Below are 24,109 nucleotides of genomic sequence, written 5' to 3'. Positions count from 1 at the left end.
AAGAAAAGCAGTCGTCGTAGGCAGTCTGGAAATGGGTTGTTTTTACTTAATATATGAAATGCAAGAACAACCTGTCTTTTTAATCCTTTACATGTCAGGGTTGCCGTATGCAACAAATATAATAAGATTACTTTAATTCTATAAATTTTTAACTAGCCCGAATGCATTTTACTAATTGCATTAGCAATTAGTAAACAAAGATTGCCCAGTAAACATCGAACAGTTGGTAAGTAGTTGGCCCGATCCTAATAACCAACTATTAGCTACAGTTGGGCCAACAGTCGGCTATTTAGTTGGTACCGTGAAAAAAACGTAACGCTTTTACCAACACTTAGCCAACTGTTTTTAAACAATTGTTTGCCATTAACGGCCCAACAGTAATAAAACAGTTGGCTAACAGTTGGTACCATTACCGGCCCAACTATATGATTTTTTTTCGCGATTTCTTAAATTCACTTTCGCGCTTAAATTGAAAGTGCAAAAGTTATAAATCATGTTTTGAATATTGCTTAATAACAAAGTATAACTTTGCTTTTTAATATTTAATTTTCTATCTAATAGTGATTGTTTGTATATCAGACTTTACCAAACAGTACTACTGTCGACACAAAATATTGTATTATTTATAGATAACTTAGTTGAATACAAAAAAAAGAACAAATTTTTTATCATTACACTTTTATTTCCAGACCATTAAAGAAAAATATTTACAAATAAAGAACTAAAGATATTCTATTATTGTAGTTAATATTATTAAAGGTTTGAAACTAATATTGGCAACTTTAATTAAAAACAATATTGTAAAACGCTAATATTTAAAAACGTGGCGATTTATTAGATAATTATTAATAATAATAAAAAAAATTAGATTTATAAATAAAATCAAGAAAAATAAGCTTTTATAAATTTTCAAAAGAAAATAATAACTAAATATTCTTTTCATTGATTAACTGCAACTGATTTTTTATAACCTTGCGTTTCGTCTGTCTATTTATTCGCCCATCTCCTTGATCATTTGCGCCCTGAAACCATCTTGAAACCATCGGGTAAATATCTTTATCCTTGGAATTAAGATACTGAACTCTTACTGCTGCTAAAAGAATAAAATGAAAATAAATTTAAAAACTCAATTTATTTTTTGTTTAAATATAAATTATTTTTAAGTTATTTTTAAGCTCTTATACGTATACTTTGCAAATCAAGAATTACATTAACTGGTTAGCAGTTTTAAAAATATGTGCATATGATAATAAGTTCAAGTCACCAAGGGAGAATATAATATCTTACAAATTCACAACTAATGACAACACTGGCAATTGTCATAAGTACTAACATATTATATTCTTTCTTAGTGTTGTAAACATATTTTTGTAAATATAAAAATATGGTTGACTTTAATAGACTAAAAATTTACATAACTAGTAATACTTACATAGTAAGCACTTTAACACAAAATGATAACATCGCAACTTAACCTTGCCCATTCCAGTAGCTATCATCTTACTTGAAGATCCATTTAGATGACATAAAACGCTAAAATTTTTGGAAAACATGGCTCCCAACACACATCATATGTATTTTGGACGTTCAACTTTACCGCCAATAGAACGCAGATATTCGACCTAAAAACAAATAATGCTACATATTACAACTTTTTTTATTTAAACTATTTTTTCAAAGGTAAATGAAAATGTAATGCGGTATAATATAACTAAGGTATTATTAAATTACCTTTGATAAATTACAATTATAAGACTTATAAAAAAACTTATCTTTGATCTTATAAATTAATAGTTACTAGTTTAAACGCAACCTGAAGACTGCTAGAAACATTATAATACAAAAAATAATTTCAAACTTTATAGAGAGCCATCTCAGATTTCATCTGTATCATAAGGTTAAGCCTCTCCAAATCTTCCTTACTTTCCATTGGAAGGCCAGGGGGAACAACAATATCTTCATTATCCAAAAAACTTTGAACTTCTAAAAACTTATTTTATTGCTCCAGTTCTGTTAATCTTAACTCCAAAGCTGCTAACTTCTCTATAAACATACATAAATAATTAAATAATATTTGATTGCATTTGAATCTTATTGGAAAACTGGTTTCAAAAACACAATCTAGTTTTTAAATTGAAGACATACATGGATAAAGGTGTTATGGAACTCAAATATTTGGAGTTAAAATTTTAAACATTCATGTTATTTATCCCTGTAGGTGAATTGATTGCTGTAAAAATGGTATTCTAGCACATTTTTGTGCTGTGTTATTAAGGCCATGGAAAAGAGCGTTATTTAAAACCTTTATCTGCGTAAAAAAGTAGAAATGTGTATTTTTGTAAAATGAAATATGTATTTTTTTAAAGCCTTCATCCATTTATGACTTTAGTTAAAACACAAATTATTTTTTTTTACAAAAAATATAAATAGTTTTCTTTTGTCAATATATGTCAGCATCATAATCAATGTATGTATGTGTAACACATATACAATGTATAACAAGTAGTAAAACAAAAAAAAAACAAAAAAACAAATAGTTTATCCAAAACCTTACTTTCCTGATTCCCAAAATTTTGAACAGTTTTCTCATAGTTTTCAGAAGTTGAAGTCCCTTTTAATAAAATGCTATAATTATATGCATTATATGAATATATATATATATATATATATATATATATATATATATATATATATATATATATATATATATATATATATATATATATATATATATATATATATATATAAATGTTATATATGCTTAATATGAAATGTATATGTCATATTGATATATATATATATATATAAATGAACATATATATATATATATATATATATATATATATATATATATATATATATATATATATATATACAAATGTTATATATGCTTAATATAAAATGTATATGTCATATTGTATATGCAATTGCATATACCATTTATTTATATACTGCATATATTATGTCAATATTGTATATGGCATATATTATATGCAATATATACAAAATACATAGGGATGTCTGCCAATATTTTTAGGTGGATTTCTCTGACTTTTCCCTGATATTTTCCTGATCTTCTACCTGTTTTCCTTGATTTAATTTAAAGTTACCCAAATTCAACTTCACAAAAATTGACCTAGATTTGTTTAGAAAAATGCTCTTCAACTGCAAAAATGTAAACAATAATACAACCCACACTAAATGTATCAAGTATTGATACATTTAATATGGGTTGTATAATTGTTTACATTTTTGCAAGTGAAGATTCAAGATTCGCTTGATGCAAGTGAAGTTCATAAAACTATCTGCCAAATAAACTTTTATATTACATGTACTATGTACAACTTATTTAAGTTATGTAAGTTTGATGAAGAGCCATTTTCCCTGATTTCTCCCTGATTTTTTTAAAATTCAACCTAATTTTCTTGATTATCCAAGATTTTTTGCAGATATCTGATTTCCCTGACTTTTCCCTGAATTCCCCTGATCTGGCAGACACTCTGTATATATATATATATATATATATATATATATATATATATATATATATATATATATATATATATATATATATATATATATATATATATATATATATATATATATAGATAGATAGATACATACAAACATACATACATATACATACAGAAATACACACATAAACATACTACTATACACGCACATATACATTTTAGCTGTATTTCAACTTTTGATAATAGTTAAAATAGAGCTAAAATGTCTTATACAAATACAACAATGGTTTCATCATAAAAATAAATTGAAAACTCAACCAATGTTAAAAATTATATCTGAATGTGTCACTAATGGATAAATGTAAAATATTTCTACTTACCAGCGTAACGGTTATATTAAGAGGTGTACGAGAGTTTGAGTTTAAAAGTTTAATTAAAGGGTAGAAAAAGCGTTTGAAAAAAAAAAAATGATAAAAAGCTTCAAACTAAACTAACTCTATTGAATAGTTTTAATCAATGAATGAATCTATTTGAATAATTTTAAAAATTAGTCGCATGGTCTAAGTGAATATATTTATAATATACATTTACAAACTTACGGGGAACTTTTACGATTCAAAAACACGCGGTATACAGTCGGTTAATGGTTGGCGAGAAATGCCAACAGTTAGCCAACTGTAGCCAATACTGGCCCATGAGTTGGACCAACTAAAGCGTGTTTACTGGGTGCAGTTAAGTGGCATTTTTTATGAGAATCATTGCCTAGGTTGTCGCTACATTTTTCGGAATAAAATAGGTATCTATTTCAGGCAATCAAGCGGTGTCAGAACTTTTAGTTTATTATTATATTTATAGTGAATGTTAATTATAAGAATTTGATCTGTATTTTTACATCATTTGTTTTTTACAAGATTTGACTTAATAATGCATAACTTCATAAAAATTTTTTTGTTGCCATACTGTAACTTTGTCCAATCATGGATATATTTTGTATCAAATCTTATTTTAGATATATCCTTACTTCATATCTTCAAAGTAAATAATAATATTCTGATTTCATATGTTTCCCTATATATATATATATATAAATATATATATATATATATATATATATATATATATATATATATATATATATATATATATATATATATATATATATATATATATATATATATAATATTTATTGCAAGAATATTTCTGCTTTTAGTTATTTTATCCACATTAGCATGAAAAATCAGTATTTCAAGCATTATAGGCAAAGAGACAAAGCTGTGTCGTCTATTCTCAAAAAAAGCTCCTTTTGATTGAAAAAACATGGGATCATCGTTGCCTAGAAATAACACTACTTATGTAGATTCCTTTCTTAATGAATCTATTTTAAATTTATACCCAATCTTGTTCTGTGGTTCATGAAACAGATTTTGATTTTGAAGAGACTTCTTTTTCTGCATATCCATTGGATAGTAGTAGAAGTGAAGAAAGCTGTGCAGTTAAGGAAGACAAACCTTTCCAAAACGATTCTTCTAACTTTGTACTAAAACACAACGTTTCCAGACAACTTTTAGAAGATCTTCTTAAGCTATTAAGGGCAAGTAGCCATCCAGAACTCCCTAAATCTTACTGTGGTTTGTGTAACAACAATGTATCTGACTATAAAATTCAAGAAAGGTATGGTGGCGAGTATATTTATCTTAAAAATTCTTTATCAAAGTTTGCAGAGTAAGAATTAGAAAAACAAACCTTGGAAATCAGTTTTAATATTGATGCCTTAACTGTGTTTAATTGTAAAAAAACATCATTTTGGACTATTTTAAGCCTTATTAGGAAAACGGTGTTTGTTGTTGCTTTGTTGTATGGAACGAAAAAACCTACGCTGGAGCAGGAATTTCTCCAAGAATTTTCGGAAGAACTTGATACTCTTTCTGAATATGGTTTAGCATCAAGCATAGGTACTCACAAAATTGTGGTCAAGGCATTGTCTGTGATGCACCAGGATGATAATTTTTTAAATGTATTGTTGGCCACACTGGTTATGAATCCTGTAAGCAATGTTTGGTAAGAGGAAATTGGTTAGGTAGGGTTGTTTTTAACAGTGATGATCTCTTATCTTTGAGAGTTTCAGTAGATTTTGACAATTTAGAGAATCTTGAATGTGTGAGAGTGATGTCATCTACACGGCCGTTATATTTTTTATTGTAATTACGGACCATTAAGTAGTTGATCTGATTTTGTAATAGCACGCGTGTCAATATGGCCGCCTTTTAATGTTAACATATAGATTATATATTTATTTAGTACTAATTCCTCCATTATGACTTACCCCAACTTAACAGAAAGTGGTCACCAAATTGGAAAATCTCTATTTATTGAAATGGTTTGCTGCCTTAGTCAAATTGTTCTGGACTACATGCACTTGGTGTGTCTTTGAATTATGAAACGAGTATTAACTTTAATGATTAATGGACCGAGGATTTGCAGGCTACCTGCAGCTACAAAAGAATCAATATCTTCAGACTTGTCCATGTTGAGTCAAAAGCTTCCCTCTGATTTTGCAAGACAATCTCGATCACTTGATGAGCTCAGCTACTAGAAAGCCACCAAATTTAGACAATTCCTTTTGTATACTTGTCCCCTTGTGTTAAAAAAAACCGTGCTTAAAAGGTTTTATGATATTTTTCTAGTTTTACAAGTTGCAATGTCAATAATTTTAAACAATAATGATGGCAAGTGAAACTACTTTTTAGATTATGCTAGATATCTTGTTCAGTATTTAGTAGCAAATGCAAAGCATGTCTTTGGAGAGACCTTCTCAGTTTATAATGTTCACTCTCTCATTCATCTTGCTGATGATGTCAAAAACTATAATTGCTTCTTATATCAATTGTCCGCATTACATTTTTGAGAATTTTTTACAGTAAATTAAAAAATGCATTAAAAGTGTTCACAATCCAATTGCTCAACTTTGTTGTAGATTGGCTTCACCAAGAATTTCAAATGAGAGTGGAAAAAAGTAAAAAATCTGTAAAAAGATTAAGAGACTCATGGTTCATCCGTGGAAGCGGGAAATTGTGTTTTGTTAAGGAAAAAATTGACAAATGCACTTATAAATGTGATGTCTTCAGGAGAAGGGACTTGTTTTGTTAGAGATAATTTGAACAGAAAGGCAGAAGATGTACTTTTGAAAGCCGATGAGTTGTTTAAAAAAGGTGATGTATCACCATTTGAAAGTGGTCATGCAATTTTTCCATTGTTGGATAGTAAAGAACGCTAAATGCAATATTTGGCCATATAATAAACATGATTTTTAGATTATTTATATAAATAACAAAGTATATATACCATATTATCCCTGATAAATGTCCCCTAAACCCAAACTCATATTAAATTACGGATACAAGCCCTTTGATATATCCACTATATATTAAAATACATTAATCACAAAAACTATTAACTGGATATATTAGGGAAACTGACAACAAAGGGGATAAGGTTGTAAACTCAACAAAGAAAGACTATAATTCCCTTCGGACATCTGCTGATGTAAAATGGGTTTAGATCGCGTTTAAATGACAATTAAATAAATCTGAACGTTTAGAAATGAAATTTAAACGGATTCGGAATATTTAGAAAGCGTTTAAACGCTTAATAAAGGCCTCATCGGGCATTTTGACATTTAATAGACATTTAGTTGATGTTTAATGTTTCAAAATTTATTTTAAATCCGATTAATTTAAAGTAAATTTTGAATTTTACTTTAAATTAATTGAATTCGATTTCATTAAAAAATAAAAAAATAAAAGAGGATTTTTTTTCGTTAGAAAACAAATTGAATAAAAGCGATTATTGTTTTTTTAAAGAAATGTGTTAAAAATGCCTTATAACTTAAGCCACAAAACAACACATTTAGAAGACATTCACAATTACTTTTTTTTTTGGAATAAAAAAAAATTTCTTTCAAATAAATGTGTTGATGACATGGAGTTTTTAGACAACACATTTTAATTAAACATTATTTTATAAAGTATCTTTTTTAACGCAAAATAATATGCAAAAAATGTGATTAGTATATATTTTAATGACATTTAAAAATTTTTTCCATGCTTTCTCTAAGGTCATTTGAATAATTGTAGATTTCTTTGGTTTCCTTATTTCTGACTTCAATAAAAAGTAAATATTTTTAAATGAAATATCTACCTATAAGAACCTAGAAAAGAATAAACCTAAGGTATGTTTAATTTTTATACTTTTTAATTTTTTTTTTGATTATTATGTAATTAGTTTATTACTTTGAATTTTGTTTTATAACCTAGGAATATTATAACATAACATAAGATTAAAAGTATGAAGCAAAAATGAAAAGTTAGTTCTGTAGTTTCCAAAAACGATTTTTTTTAAAGAGGACCTTTAAAGCTAAGGTCACCTTAGCTTAGCTTTTTTTAAAGCTAAGGTCATCTTAGCTACACCTTAACGGTGTAGCAATACTTTCATAATTGTTTTATTAAATTGTCAGAATGAAAGCTTTATAACATTGAACTTAAGTTAGTTTTTTTGTTTTTGTAATCACTATTTTGTCAGCGATGCATCTTTCTTACTTAATAAAGTCACCTGTAAAAAAATTATACGTTTTCAAAACAACATGCAACTGACGACTCATATTTTCTTTTTTTTCTAATTTCTTGCTTCTGTTCCCACGTACCAGAGTGATCCTTAAGCCAGGATTAGTAAAGATATATTGTTTCTATACCAGTGACCATCAGAAATAAATTGTGATTAAAATTAAGATATGTGAAGTTTTAAATTAAGTAAAATTTTACTAAATTTAAAACTGAGTACAATACTTTTAAAAGTTAGTACCATACTTTTCTATGGTCATATGTGATTGCAAGTGAGTTCATATGTGATTGCAAGTGCCTTGGGTTACATGTGAATAAACCTAATTTTGTAAGTGTTTAACTAATTCTAGCAATTCTAGTAAACGAAGATTTCCGAGAAAGACCCCCAGTTGTCCATTATTTCAACTTTTAAGAAAATTGGAATTTGAAGATTTTAAAATCTAATTAAAAATAGTAATTTTTACAATACCGTCAAAAATTTTTGGACGATATCGTAAAAATAACATTGAATATATTTAGTTTAAAATCATGTCGTGTGAAATAAGTGATAAATTCATTTTTTTTTAAATTTTGACTTAGACTACTTTCATAATTATGGGCACAATTCTCCTGCAGTCACCTTTTGCGTCAAGAAGAAGTTTGAATTCTAAGATTCCTATATTCAAATTGAGTGTGGCTGCTACACCAAAACTAATAAAATGGTACAATCAAGTAGGATCTCTAAATTTCGTAATACTTTTAATGTACATAACTTTCACCTTTGGATGAAATTGACCTATGAACGTTATAATTCCTACACAAAAAATCCCAATAATAAAAGTTTTTTTAAATCAATTTTTTTATAAAATTTTAGTAAAGTTTTCGTTAAAAATGACTTTGCAAGATGATGTAATGATATAATTATTTACATCGTAGCTAAAGCATCAGTACTTTCACAATCTCTTTGTCTGTTAACTAGAAAATTTAATTCCAGGATTCCATTATTGAGGCAGAGAGAGCCTATATCAAAAGACAATATTGTGGATCAACCAAGTAATACTTATTTTTTTAGAGTTGGTGTTTTTATATTTTTGTTTTTTATATATTACTTATGCTATTTAAAAAGGAATTTTTATTTAAAACTTTTTGCATAATTAATGTAATGCAATGGTTTTTTATATTGTAGTTAAACCATCTGTATTTCCATAAACACCTCTAAAATTAAACAGAAACTTTCAAACAAGCAGCAGTTTTATGGCAACTGCACCCCAAATAAATGAAATGATCAAGCGAGTAAGTTATCAAACTTTAAGTTTTTTAATTTTGTCTGATGTGACCAATGTAGTTGCTTAAGATAGAATCTTTCTTTTACTATTATCTCTGGATCTTATAACTGTGAAATATGGACTTTGATTAAATATTGCATAAAATTTAAGCATGAATGTTACAACATACATTTTAAAATAGATTTAAAAAAGCAACTTAAGATTTAAAAAAGTAATTAAGCTAGTGTACCAATATTTTAGTTGTTTTTTAAAAATCTTTTTCTTATATGAATAATGTAATGTTTTTTACAGAGTTCCAGGGAAAAGTTCTCTATCAGCTAGGTTATTTGGTAAATGAAATTAAAGATTTCAAAATAGCAGTTGAAATGATGGGTATACAAAGTTCAGAGCACATAAAAAGTGGTGAAGTTCATCTGGAAGTTATTGCTGAACCTATTCAGACCTTGAATGGATTTAGAAATTTAGAGGAGCAGTGTGGAATACTTGTAAATAAAATAACTTAAGTTAGTGTGTAGCTCATATTTTCTATTTCAAGTTCAATATACTATCATTTAAAATTTGACTATGATTTTAAAATTTTCATTCAAGACTGTTTGTTTTGATGTCTAAAATAGGTTTTGCTTTTACTGAATAAGCAGAATTTATATTTTGATTCTAAACTGGAATTCCATATCTATTAAAAAAGGCATTTTTAGAAATAGTTTATTTGTAGTTTCACCTTCTTTCACGAATGGGGGGAACATCTACTAAAGATACTTCAAAAAATCTCTTAAAACAATTTTTTTCTAATTTTGTTATGTCGCATTTAAGTATGGATGGAAAAGGCACACTTAAAAAATTTCCATTTAGAGACGCTACTTTATGTCAACTTGTTGTTGGTAAAGTATTAACTTTTTTGTTTAACTAAAATCAAACTTAGGTTATAATTCTATTCTTTAATGTACTTCATACCTTAAAGACCATTTAAACTATGAAAATAATATTTGAAGGGTATGGTATAAACCTATGATACGTTGAATAGGGCTTTCAAAGAGCATAGCGCCATCTGATTAGTAAAATGATTAGTAGAATATAAAAGTAATGAAGCAATTTAACCGATTTTATTAATTTGTTGGTGCTCTATCCACGGCTCCTTTTGTATCACTGTTGATTTTTTGTATTTAACTTTTTGCATCCACATGCTTAAATCTTCTGACCCTTAATCCAACATTTAGTGTAAAAGTTAATACTGATTTAATCGTTTTTTGAAAAGTATCGGAAATACATTCACTGATTGGTTCCCATCTTAGCATGGCTTCCTTCCGTATAGGTGGAGCTGAAAAAAGCCAATTAAATGCTTATTTTTCAAATTCTCAAGATGGAGAAGCTGGATTGATCAATTTAAGTAAAAACGATGGCGAGAATGATCATGAGGACGATCTTGATGGCAATAATAATTATTAAATTGTCATGAGTTTAAATGTATTTTCGTCAAAGTTAAAAATAAATAAAATAAAAAAAAAATATTTTTGACGTTTAATTCCTTTAGACGTGTAAAGACAACGCTTAACTTTTTTGACGTGGAAGTTAAGAAAAGTTAAACGTTGTCTAAATTTAGACAACAATCGTTTTAGATTACGGGTAATTCCATGTAAAAGTGGGACACTCATTTCAGTCACCCCTTGGGTTTTCTTTAAATTTTAACCAGTGGAACCTATTAATGAATAATGAAAAAATGCAAAATTTGAACTCCCAAATCCAAACGGTTCAAAAGTTATGGCATTTTGAAATTCAGCTTAAAACGCCCTGTTTTTTTCCACTTCCGCCATTATGAACTTTGTAGTAGAACTTTTAATTGAATAATTTAAGATCTAGTGGAATAACGTGGCTAAAATTTGGTACCTGACCATTTTCAAGGGTGCTGAATTCAAAAATGTAGATAAATTTGAGATACTTAAATTTTTTGACAGTTATTTTTTTATTTTAAAATGGCCAGTCAAATTTTTTGTTCTGTTACCATGGGTTGCCCTTTCATTAATTCCCGGAGTTGCCCAAGTCTCATCGATTCCATTTTTTTTTTCAAATGAAGTAGATGATCTCAGGCTATCTTTATAAAAAAGATGGTTTTGGTTTCTTAAAGCATAATAAAGATATGTCCTTTTGAAATTCAGACAAAAAATTTCTTTATTTGGCCGCTATTCTCTTTTATAGCGATGCTTTTTGTGTGAATAACTTAAGTTCTAGTAGAGAAATATGACTGAAAATTGGTACCTGACCATTTTTAAAGGTGTTGAATACAAAGATGAAGAGAAATCAACCCAAATCCTAATCTTTTAAAATAATTTTTAAATTTTAAAATGTCAACAATCCCTTTTTTTTTCTTGTAACCATAACTTTTATTTCACTTATTTCTGTAGTTGCCTTACTCTAATTGTGAAATAAGATGTTTTGGAAATGTTTAGGCCTCTGAAATAAAATAAAAAGTTATTTTGTTTTGAATAACTTGCATATTTATAATCAATATTTTCAAAAATATACATGGAAGTAAAATTTACTATATAGTAAATTTTATTTCCATGTTTATGTTTTATTTTTTATTTTATATTTATGTTTTATTTTTCAATGTCTTGTATATACAAGACATTGAAAAAATAATTTCTTTTTTTATTATTCTAATAATTAGGTATTATTTCAAAATATTGGTTGCATGCTAAAATTTTAGCTTACATGCTCAAATGTTGTGTTAAAAAATAAGAAACTAAAATGCAAACTTTCTTGAAAAATATTATAAACCTGCTTTATTGAAAAAAGCTCAAAAATGAAAAGGACTAAACCAAGTATAACTAAAATTGAAGTTTATATCATTTAAATAATGAAAGTAAAATATTAATCAACTTTCACTGAAAAGATAAAACTTGTTCAAATAGAGTTTCATCTTCTTTTGAGATATGGTACTTACGCCCAGAAGATGCTGAAGGTGTTTTAACAAGAGAAATTACATTCATTCTTGGCACCCAACAATTATCATCCCGCTTTGGCCAGTAGTACGACCGACTTGGATAATGTGGATGCATAAACTTTACCATAAAATCATCATTCTCTATATCAACTTCAGAAACCATATCAAGCCAGTAAAAATTGTCGTATTTGCAAAATAGGTATTGTGACATCATAACATTGTCAATTTTAATAATTTCAAATTTTTGTTTTTTGAGGAAGTCAAATGTTAGTGCAAAATCATCATCATCGGATACCCTTTTCATTTTTATTATTGAATGAGAAGATGGTATAAATTGATGGAAACTTCTTGTCCCAGGAATAGTGGTTGCTATTAAAAGTCTATCAGTAAGTCTGTTTCTTACTAGCTCCATTTCTTCAGCAGTGATGTACACAAACGTAATCCCACTGATTGACTTTTGACAGTATTCAAACATTGCTTTAGAAGACAGTATATGACCTGTGGTTGGACTCTGCAAGCTAGCTGTTGCAACAAGCCTTTTAACAGTGCCACCTATTCCATCGCATGGAGATTTGCCATGGCTTGTTGCAAAGAAATTCCAGTGCAATGAACAGAAAAATCTTGAGCGTGGTGACATAAATTGAAAAAATGTTTGCAGTTTTTATACTGCCCTGCACAGCCATCAGAAAAATAATGAATTTTTGTAATTGTGGGACAAAGATGAGTTTTTATATAATTAATGGTTTTATGCATAACTTCATTGATAAATCCAACATCATGATTCAAATCATCTGAAATTACACAAAAAGAAGATATTTCCAATTTCACTTTCTTGTAGTAGATGACAACTGGATGAAGGGAACATTGACTCTTGCTCCAATGGTAACTCTGTATCTCGTTTTGTACTACAAAAGTGTAATTCTCTGCAAAATCTGCCAGTACAATAGCCTCATCAATACTAATTGTTTCTTTCAGATGCTTTAGATAGCTAGATTGTGATTTTGCTATAAATGAATGAGAAGTAATATTATCAAGTTTTTCACACAGGAGCTCTATGAATTCATTTAATGGAAGTTTTATTGTTAATAGTTCAATTCTATCTGTTGTTGTCCACTGTTTAAAATCCACTGACTGTTCATTTTCATCACTGTCATATTGCTCTTTTGGATCATCATTTTGTGTGAGATACTCCTGGAAATAATTTTGGGCAGCTTGTATGCCAGGACAACTATTGCATCGGTGAATCATACAAACTTTAGATTTTCTGCTGCAGACAATCTATTCAATGATTTCATGGTAAGATGTTTCAAGGCCTATAGCACTCAACATTAATTTAACATTTTGGTGTATTGTACACACACAAACAGAATGTGTACCTTTTGGACCAGCAAGAATGCACCATTTAGGCCGAAGACTGCAAAATTTAGAAAAACCCATTTTATGGCCTGGGTACTTTGTCTTATATGCCACATAGAGCTCCTTTAAGTTACAGAAAATCAATTTTTTTGACATGTATTTTTTTTCCCCAACACTTACAGTCTTTTTTACCTGGCATTTGCCTTGAATACTCATCGTCACAGTAAAAAAGCTTTACAAGTTCTATAACATCTTTACTGATTCGATGCCGTTCAACCAGATCAGGGTATGCTATGATGCCTTTTTGGTCGCATAAAAGCTTTGCATTTTGAATTTTGCGTTTGGACACTGAAAACTCTTCTGCTGCTTTTCTGATAGACCAAGATTTTGAGGGTTAATGTCAAAATTTGAAGTTGCTGCCTTCTGTTAGAAACCTTAAGTTTTTCTTTCATGCATTCTACAAGGTAGTCTAGATCACGAGCTTTGGTTTGAATTTCCTTTAGAACTTCATTTTTTGGTGCAACAAGATCAGATTCGGTTACATCCAGAGCAGTTGCAAGCTTCTTAATAACTGCTTCTTCAACCTGCTTTATCTTTCTCTTTCCAAGTGAAGGCTTGTTAGAGGTTTTGGGTAAATGAACTTTTAGAGGAGACACTTCAAGAGTGCATAAAGTACTGTTGAGCAATGATCTTGTTGATTCCAGTATAATTTCTTTTTCCATATTATCTTCAGTTAACTTTATCTCCAACTCGTTCTCTTCTGATTCTTCACTTGACGCTAATTTATGTCTGCATTGTGGACAAAGTTTTTCACCTGGAACTACGAATTTGCCTTTACTGCAAAGGTACTTTGCTGTATCCAAGTTAATTTCACGAAGACTACCTAAAAAAAGGGAAGAGCACTTTTAATATGTATAAAAATATTAATAAAACCTTAAAAAGTTTAAAATTGTATGGCATTTAATAGTGCACTTTCAGAAGTCAGCTAAAAGGTTAAATATAGCTAAATTAGAATTTGGCTGCCAATAATTTCATTATTGTAACTCACAACATTTTCAAAAAACTAAAAGTTATGATTACTGTAAATACCTTTTATAACTTTGTTATGCGTATTAAATGGATTGCAGCATCGTGTTAATTTAGTTGTATAACGCTTCAAATAAATATGTTTATGATGGAGACAAGTTGTTGGTTTGACATTTATCATTGAGAGCCCAGTCCTCCACATTAATATTTCTCTTTCATATTCAGGAATATCTTCAAAAGGTTCAATTCCCAGCAACGATGTATATGTTGTGAGATGACATTCACTTTCTAGGTTGATTCCAATGGAGCACTGTTAGCTGTTTGTCATGACTAAGAAACTGAATTACCAAACAAGATTTAATAATTATTTAATCTAAAATTAAAATAATTTTTTTTCATTGAAATTTGTTATTGTTAACTGTTGTTTCAAAACTATATTTAGGCGACATAACTGACGCCCCAAAACTATATTTATACATCACAGCAGGCATTAGAAAAATTTATTTTTCATAATAACTCACTTCACAAAAATTTATTTATATATCAAAACCAACCTTAATAAACTGTTTTTACACACCACAATTGAACCCATGACAGTTAGGCAATTTGTGAAAATATTACCCCGTTTTATGGTTAAGTAATATTATACCATTTTAAAATTCAAAAATAATTCTAAAAGATTAGGATTTAGGTTGATTTCTCTTCATCTTTGTATTCAACACCTTTAAAAATGGTCAGGTACCAATTTTCAGTCATATTTCTCTACTAGAACTTAAGTTATTCACACAAAAAGCATCGCTATAAAAGAGAATAGCGGCCAAATAAAGAAATTTTTTGTCTGAATTTCAAAAGGACATATCTTTATTATGCTTTAAGAAACCAAAACCATCTTTTTTATAAAGATAGCCTGAGATCATCTACTTCATTTGAAAAAAAAAATGGAATCGATGAGACTTGGGCAACTCCGGGAATTAATGAAAGGGCAACCCATGGTAACAGAACAAAAAATTTGACTGGCCATTTTAAAATAAAAAAATAACTGTCAAAAAATTTAAGTATCTCAAATTTATCTACATTTTTGAATTCAGCACCCTTGAAAATGGTCAGGTACCAAATTTTAGCCACGTTATTCCACTAGATCTTAAATTATTCAATTAAAAGTTCTACTACAAAGTTCATAATGGCGGAAGTGGAAAAAAACAGGGCGTTTTAAGCTGAATTTCAAAATGCCATAACTTTTGAACCGTTTGGATTTGGGAGTTCAAATTTTGCATTTTTTCATTATTCGTTAATAGGTACCACTGGTTCAAATTTCAAAGAAATCTGAGAGGGTGACTAAAAAATTTCAATTTTTTGTCTCACTTTTACATGGAATTACCCTTACATTTAAGTAGTTAGTACGTCTTTTTTATTGAGTTATTATTACAATTTATATTCACAATGTTTTATATAAGTTAAGCTAGTTAAGTTTTATATAGCCTGTAAAATAATTTATTTGATCATGTTCTATTACAATTTTAAATGCATAAATGAACAATAAGATGTCTTCTCATTACTTTTCAGTATTTAGTATGAATGTTAAACTCATACTTAATACTGAAAAGTAATGTAAAACAACCGTTTCATTTGTTACATTCCTACGGCGTTTAAAACTAACATTTTGGGTGGAATTCAAGAACCGAACTTCAAATTTGAAGTCGAACTTCAAACCTAAAATGCGACTTGAGTGAATGCAAGAAGCGAAATTGAACTGAAGTCAGACTTGAAAAACAAGAAACTTTGGATTTTCAAGTCATTTTTCAAGTCTGCCCCAGATAAATCTTGATACCAAACTTGAAAAAAAAAAACAATCCGCCATTATCATTTTGCTGATGCGTAACAAAACTGTACTATTACTATATAACTTATTACAACCTTTGCAAATATGAAAATGAGTTTTTAACAAGCAAAAGTAGTTACTTGGGTATATTGACGTGATTAACTAAAAGGTTACATTGTGAAAGTATATTTGTCAATAAATTTGTTACAGAAAACTGAATACTATCAACATTTTATACCAGCAAATGATAATATACTCAAGTAACAATAAATAAACTCTTTTAGAGAATAATAGGAGATTTGGAGGAGCTGAAAGTTAATCTGTTTGATGTGTGGTTAAGAACATTTCAATTCAAATGGCCAACAGAAGCTGATTCTTTAATAAATCAGCAAAATTGATTATAAGTTTTCATGGTTCTCTGATTTTGCTCTTTCATACAAACTTCGAACTTTTCTTAGATAAAGAAAATATATATATACATATATATTTTTCATTTTTAGATATTGCGAAATTCAAGGATTTCCAGGATGTTTAGAAGCATTTGATGGAACACATATTCCTATAATAATTCCTTGTGGAGAAAGCGCACAAATATATCGAGAGAAAAAGCGATTTTTTCTTTGAATTGCCAAAACATTGAAGGTCATTGAAGACAATGAAATACAAAAAAGCAATTTTTAAAAATAAGTCAGTCCAAAACTTGATTTCTCTTTGTTTATGCAAAAATATCATTTGTGAATGCTTCAGCACCATATTCTTCATTGCTATTTTGAATGCCTCCACAATTATCATTTTGTAAAAGGGCAATGTTGCACTATGCTCGGAAAGATCACTTTACTTGGCCAAAACTATTAAAACTTAAAATAACGGAATTTTTAACTGGAATATGAATTTGCTGTATATTTTAAGTGTTTTTGTATAAAATAATTAATTTTTTTTAAAAAACTATCAACATTTAGAATTAAAATTTAAAAAAAAAACTTTTACATTAAACTTTTTTTTCTTTTCATTCTGAGTTTTTATTTTTTTAGTTCTAAATTAGAAAACATACGATATCTACGAGTAAATAAGTTGTTTCTGGATATTGAAAATGTAATTTACACACGTATTTACGAAAATATTACAACTTTATTAATCTCTTTAATTTAAATACAATTCATTATCCAAAAATGTATTTTCCTCTTCAAGTTGTTCTTGATAATCGTCCTCGTCGTCATCCATATTTTCTAAATTCTCAGTCGCACATGTTTCACCGATATCCTCACAATACAATAATTCCTTTACTTCTGGTGGCAGTGTTAAACGCTTCCTTTGGTGCACACGTGTATTTAAGCGAAGAGATGAAATTAATGGATCCGATGATCCAGAACTCTATGAAATACATCGAAAACATTATCAATGCGGCTAATCTTACGTGCATGGTGCAGTCTGTCGCTTTTAAATATTTTGTTTTGTGACTCAGCTGCATCCTCTCCGAAGTAACCAACAGGAAGTGCTGTATTCTGCATTATTTGCTTTGAGTGAACTATAAATATATGTACTGTGGGAGTCATTGGCAACCAGGGGTACTTGCTTTGATGTAATTGACCAGTTTGAAAGCAATACTCTTCAAATTTATCCAAATTTAGGGAAAGTTGACAAGATAAACATATTAATATTATTCTCATTCGAGATATTAATTCGGTGTCTAAAACTTTCGAAAATTTATCATATTCCGTAAATGCTCTACGCGATGTGCTGCCGTCATTTGTGGAACCACAACCACCTGCTCTCGGAACATCAACACGAAGACTTAGTTCTTTCCAAAACTCATTCTGAGTATACTCTTTTCTTTTCTTAATTGCATCTTTATCTTTATCCGATCTTCTTTGCCATTTTTTTACTTCCATCTGGTATCCTAAATGTAGTACGAACTCAAAAAATCAAATCCAGCAGTGCAGTGGACTAATTCCGTACTTTAGATTTCCATCTCTAGGATAAAATTTTACGCTGTTATAATCTGTGCCTTTAAGAAAGTCAGTTTGAGTAGCATGGCATATTGGAAATTTTTGATTTAATTTTGTATCGGTTAAAACATTCAAAACTTTTCCATCTATAACAGTTAAAAACATTCTGAACGTTATTTCGATTGTCTTACCAGCTTCGACTTCAACACGTAAGTTTTCAAGCTCTTGAATTTGTTTATTTAATTTAGCAGCTTCTCTTGTTATCACTTCCATCGTTTCACTCGTGTACTCTAATTTTAAAGGCCGACAAATTCTTGTGGACTGCGGAAAACAATTATTCCAAATCGGGGCTCCCGCAATACTCAAGAGTCTCAAGGGAAGCACTGTTGTGGCCAAAAGACATGAATCAGCATTTCGTGATGTACTTTGATCAAGGAAAAATTGCTTATATTGAGATTGACCAGAGCTGCTGTCAAAACCGTAGCTAAATATCATTTCCGTTGATATGAAGTTACCCGTAATTGTCGCAAATACTTCCTTTTGCATCTCTATAATTCTTTTAGCCGTATGCGTTTAAAGCATTTGTAAAGAAACCTTTGCACATTTGTCGTCTACAAGTACACCATCGGGTCTGCACTTTTTATTGCTAATATATTATCAAAGGGTGGATAAATATTAGAGTTACGTTGCTTGCTTTCAGTCTGGATGGAACAGTATTGGCTCTTCGAAAAACTGTTTTCGAGAAGAAATGCTAACGCTTCCTCATCAGACATTACAATAGGTGCTTTTACATCATCGACATATAGCTTCCTAATCTTGGATGGTCTTGATGGACTTTCGATGCTTTCTTTTAAAACAACTGCCAAATCTACTTGTCCTTGTTTTCGAGCCAAAATTGATGCTGCTTGAACTAACAGATTTGTTTCGTTGTATTCTGACATCGAGAGGGTTGCTGCTTGTCTCCTTTTACTTCGTTCAGATTTCTCAGAGTACTTAAGTTGCGGGCGTCTAGTTAGTGATACAATTTTTTCATCTGGGCTTAGTTCTACTGTGCATTGAGTCTCTGTGGAAGCAATTTCTAAATTTATTTGTCTGTTTATTGTAGTTTCTGAGCAAAGCCAGGCAGAATATGTAATTTGAAAATCATCTATTTTTCTTTGACACTTTTCCCACTTTGCAGACAAATTATTGTTAAGCATGCGTGCTTTTTCTGTTAAATATTTATCGCATTCATCTAAAATTTTATCGGCTCCACATTTTTGTATAAAATAATTTGTTAGTGCGTCCTTCTTTTTTCCTTTCTTCTGCTGGGTCAACCAAATATCAAAAACTGCTGAATTCTGTAAACATAAGACGACTGAAAAAAAAGAATTTACTCAAAAACCGCAAAAAACCGCAAATCGAGATAAACATTTTCAAAAACTAAACACTTCAAAGTAATTTTGGTTTTTAATCTTATGCTTAACACTCCTAAACGAAATGTGTTAAGCTTACTAAACTTAAAAAATAAAATAAATTCCAAAATGTTAAAGACTTTTGGAAAAAGTTATTTTGTTTTTTAGAGTATCCAATTTTTGAGTATTATATTTTACAAAATTAATAAACTTACCATCACCTTCGTTTTCCATTTAAACTTTTATTTAACACGCTTTGTTTTCAGCTTTAACAAGCAATTGAAGTAAGCACTATAAAACACCGAACGCATTTCTGTTTAAAAATGAAGCAAACAAATTCAATTTCGATGACTCACCGAATAACGGTGAATTGCATATTACAACAACAAAATTAATTTTTGGTTGTTTTGGAGTGTTAACTACTAGATTTAAAAAACAAAAACATATTTCGTGAGTGTAAACATTTTGACCTTTGGCCAATAAAAGTGATGTTTCCGACAATAGTGTTTTGTTAAGCACAAAATAAGATATTATCCCAGCCAACATTGACAGACGGGTACCATACTGGGCCCATACGGGTCCGCAACTGGGTATCGTATGGGAAGACCAACGGTATCCCGTCGGATCCCTGCCGCGGTTTCCATATGGGGCCCATATGGGTATGCCCGCTGGGTAACCCATATGGGTCCCAGTCAAATCCCGTACCTTAAAACCGTAAGGGGCCCATTTGGGTTTGCAACTGGGTCCCATATGGTAAACCCATCGGGAACCCGCCGGATCTTGGCCGCGGTTTTCCTCTGGGGCCCATATGGGTATGCCCGCTGGGTAACCCGTATATTTCCCACAAAGTTTGCCAATTGCAAATCTTGCAAAACTACGTTTATAATTTACAGATAAAAAAAACTGTATATGATTTGATTGTTTGTTTCAAACAAAATAACAATTAAAATTTCAATGTCAAAATTGAGAGAATTTTTAACAATTCTTTAATCGCGTATCATCTGATTTCACGGTTGTTTCGCGAATTGAAAGCTTTTCCATCGTTTTATTCTCGTTTCGAAGCTTTTTCTTGTTTCAATATAAGCTGTAAAAAATAAAATTTAACTGTTAGTCTGAAATTTTTTAGGTAAGACACCTGGTTTTATTCATTTAATATATTATAAAACTCTCTACTCAACACTCTTCAGATAAAAAATTGTTGTGGTAGTAAATGTATAACATTCCTTTAGTTACTGATAAATAAATTATAATTTTATATTGATATTGTATATATTTTTAAATAAATAAATAAATGTATAAAAATGTATATATATACATATATATATATATATGTTTTATATATATATATATATATATATATATATATATATATATATATATATATATATATATATATATATATATATATATATATATATATATACAATAACCACAACGACGGAGGGTGGGGGTGGGGGTGGGGACAAAGACCCCCTTGATTTTTTCAAAAGGACCTCAAATATAATTTTTCTCACTAAGAACTTAAAAAGTATTTTAGGTTTTTTTGGTACTTCGGTCCCCCACTAAAATAGGTTTGTCTATACATTAACCAAGATCACTAGCAACACATGCCTCCAATCTTCCCTGTCTTTGCTCAAGATTGGTCAACTTATATTAAGTTTACGAAGAATGAACATATTCATAAGAAACTGTCCTGTTATGATAACCATAATAAACAATAAACTACATATTTATACTTAAAATATTATACTACTGCCATTCATTTCATATGCCAAAACATTTTGTAGAATAATTTCTTACCCCTAGTAATACAAAACATTTAAACCTTGTGCACTAAATGGTTCAACTTTAAGTCAGCTGCAAACCCCAAGCATACTACCATGTATACGCAGTAAACTTGAATCAGAAGAATCATGGAGATTTAACTAAAGTCACAACAAATATTATTTTCAATAGTTTATATAACTTTAACAATTTATAATTACCCTTTGAAAAATAAAGTCTAAAGCAGTTTTGTACCATTATAAAACTAATACTTAACTGACATAAAAATATATTTCTAATTTAATTTAATAAAATGGATATGTACACCAATACATATTTTACATGTATTCCTTGGGCCATATGTACTCCTAAATGTGGACCTTGAGATTCATATCTAATCTCATTATTATTTATATCCTAGGGTTTTAGAGCATGGTGGCCTTATATACCAGGATATAAATAGTATTACTATAAATGCAGTAAAGATTAAGAGAAAACATATACATGAACAATAAATAGTTTACAGCATACAACTGACTGTATATCTGACCGTGGAATGCTTGAAACCTATATGAAATCATTAAAAAATTAAAAAACACAATCAAACTTTTGTGTACCTAAAATATATAACTAGATCCCAATTTTCAAAAACTTACAATTGGCTGGGCAATACAGGTAGTTGAAAACTGAAAACCTTTAAAAAAAAAAAAGCGTAGCAACAAAACACCTTCATATAAGAACAAATAAATCATCTCATCACGATTAACAGCAGAAAAGTAACTTTTACTTACATCAGATAAATTAAGAGATGTTCACGCTGGTAATTATCTTATGTAATTTCTCCCACTTGCGGATTTATTTAAAAAAAGAACCGGTTGTCGATAATCTAGCAATTAAATTTAGCTAAACATTTGATCTAAAATAATTATATCGTTTCCGTCAATTTTAGTATTTAGTAGTTTAAGAATATGGAAATTAGCAATTTGGGTTTTAAAAAAACTCCCGCATATATATGCCATCATAGTTTTTCATTCAAAATGGCGTCCTCCCAAACTGAAAGAAGTGGTAAATTCTGGATAAAGACTGAGCTGAGACTTTCATCATTTGAGCGACCGTGGTTGCAAAACGAAATAAAATTTCCGAAAGACTACTCAGTGTGAAGTGAAATGGACTCAAAAATTGAAAAGAATGTTGGAAATCACCTGGTATTGGTTGGGCCGATGCTAGATGGCTATTTAAAAGAAATAGGAATTGCAATGCTCTCCAAACTCACCAGAAGTCATTTAACAGGTCTTGTTTCATCAATTAAATTATACATTCCATGGAAAATAATGAGGTTTATGGCAGCTATTTTAGAGAGATATGGAGGACGCATAGAGTTACTAACGCCAAGAAATAACACGAAAAACCTTCTTTTTTTAATAGAAAAACAAGATACAGCAGTTCAACTGTTTAATCCATTAAGATTTAATGGAATAAATTACCTTAAAAAAAGAAATTATTCTAAAATAAAAGATCATGGTATATCAAAAACAAAATTATCTTATGTTGGGGAATCAAATGTTGTTGTCAGCATAAATACCCCAATACGTAAGAAATACTTTCATAATATAAATCATCTCAAAGTTTCCTTTTATATACAAAGATATACTGCTGAAGGCTTTGTTGTTGACACTGCTGTTCAATTTCTTGTCAACAAAGAGTTCAATAATACCTGAATGGTGATTCAAAAACGGTTATTTTCATAGCCACAAAAGCTTTTAAAAGCATTAATAGGCATAAAATAAATAATAATATGAAAACAGCAATTTAAAAATTGTGTGGATGCGAATGTGGATATTGAGGTAATTATATTTTTATGTGAGAGTAATTTTTTATTTTGATGAGCAAATAAATTAATATAAATTTTATTTTGATGATTAACAAAATAATTTAAAGCAAAAATAAATAAAAATATACTTAACCAATTCTTCGAGGTATAAAATAATGCATTTTTGAATTCTTTTTCTTCTTAACTGGTTAAATGTTCTTATATCATAATATGTTTTTATTAAGATTTGTGGCTATGAAAATAACCGTTTTTATGAAGCATCATTTAAATTTACTAATTATGCTGAAATGATCCCCTCTTGGTTCTTCTGTTCTCTCTTTCTGAAATAAAGAGGAAAATAACTTCAAAAAAAAACATAACGCAAGCTGAAATTCAGTTCGAGAAATGAATTTACTATGAAAGTTTTACATAAGTTCACATATTCATATATATGTGAACTTGTTTAAAACTTCCATAGAAATAAATAAGTTCATATGTCAATATTAATAATTTTTGAATTTTATAAAACATCAACTAACCAATATGAATAAAATATAGTAAATTTTTTATTTATATTTATTTTATTTATTTTATATTACGGCATCAGCGAAACACCTTTCAAACTAAGGTATGCGAACCACCAAAAATCCTTTAACATTGAAAAATATAAGAACGACACAGAACTATCGAAAGAAATATGGA

The 24,109-nt window shown here is 29.2% G+C and overlaps 1 protein-coding gene, 1 long non-coding RNA gene and 1 pseudogene across 4 annotated transcripts; all 3 read right to left on the bottom strand.

Annotated features, from left to right (window-relative positions):
* Positions 1-781: 781 nt before the first annotated feature.
* On the bottom strand, positions 782-4,194 carry LOC149885801 (uncharacterized). 3 transcript variants are annotated; one of them, XR_016454567.1, is made up of 5 exons: positions 3,854-4,194; positions 2,555-2,625; positions 1,859-2,043; positions 1,433-1,622; positions 782-1,093 (listed from the first exon to the last, which is right to left on the bottom strand). It is a non-coding gene; the product is annotated as an uncharacterized LOC149885801 (long non-coding RNA). The 3 variants fall into 3 exon arrangements; XR_016454568.1 differs by having other exon boundaries at positions 2,555-2,611; XR_016454566.1 differs by lacking the exons at positions 2,555-2,625; positions 3,854-4,194 and having other exon boundaries at positions 790-1,093; positions 1,859-2,471.
* Positions 4,195-12,230: 8,036 nt separating this feature from the next.
* On the bottom strand, positions 12,231-15,002 carry LOC149885800 (uncharacterized; annotated as a pseudogene).
* Positions 15,003-18,586: 3,584 nt separating this feature from the next.
* Positions 18,587-20,052, bottom strand: LOC149885799 (uncharacterized). Its single transcript, XM_090093713.1, has one exon. It carries the CDS (start codon positions 19,636-19,638, stop codon positions 19,051-19,053), a length of 588 nt encoding a protein of 195 aa, XP_089949839.1. The 5' UTR covers positions 19,639-20,052; the 3' UTR covers positions 18,587-19,050.
* Positions 20,053-24,109: the final 4,057 nt, after the last annotated feature.

This window comes from Hydra viridissima, unplaced genomic scaffold (genome assembly GCF_058129835.1).
Source record: "Hydra viridissima isolate aposymbiotic clone 2 unplaced genomic scaffold, HvirCarnegie_v1 scaffold_7, whole genome shotgun sequence".
Taxonomy (NCBI): Eukaryota; Metazoa; Cnidaria; class Hydrozoa; order Anthoathecata; family Hydridae; genus Hydra; species Hydra viridissima.
Note: the sequence above shows the minus strand (reverse complement) of the source record. Positions and strands in the feature narration are given on the sequence as shown.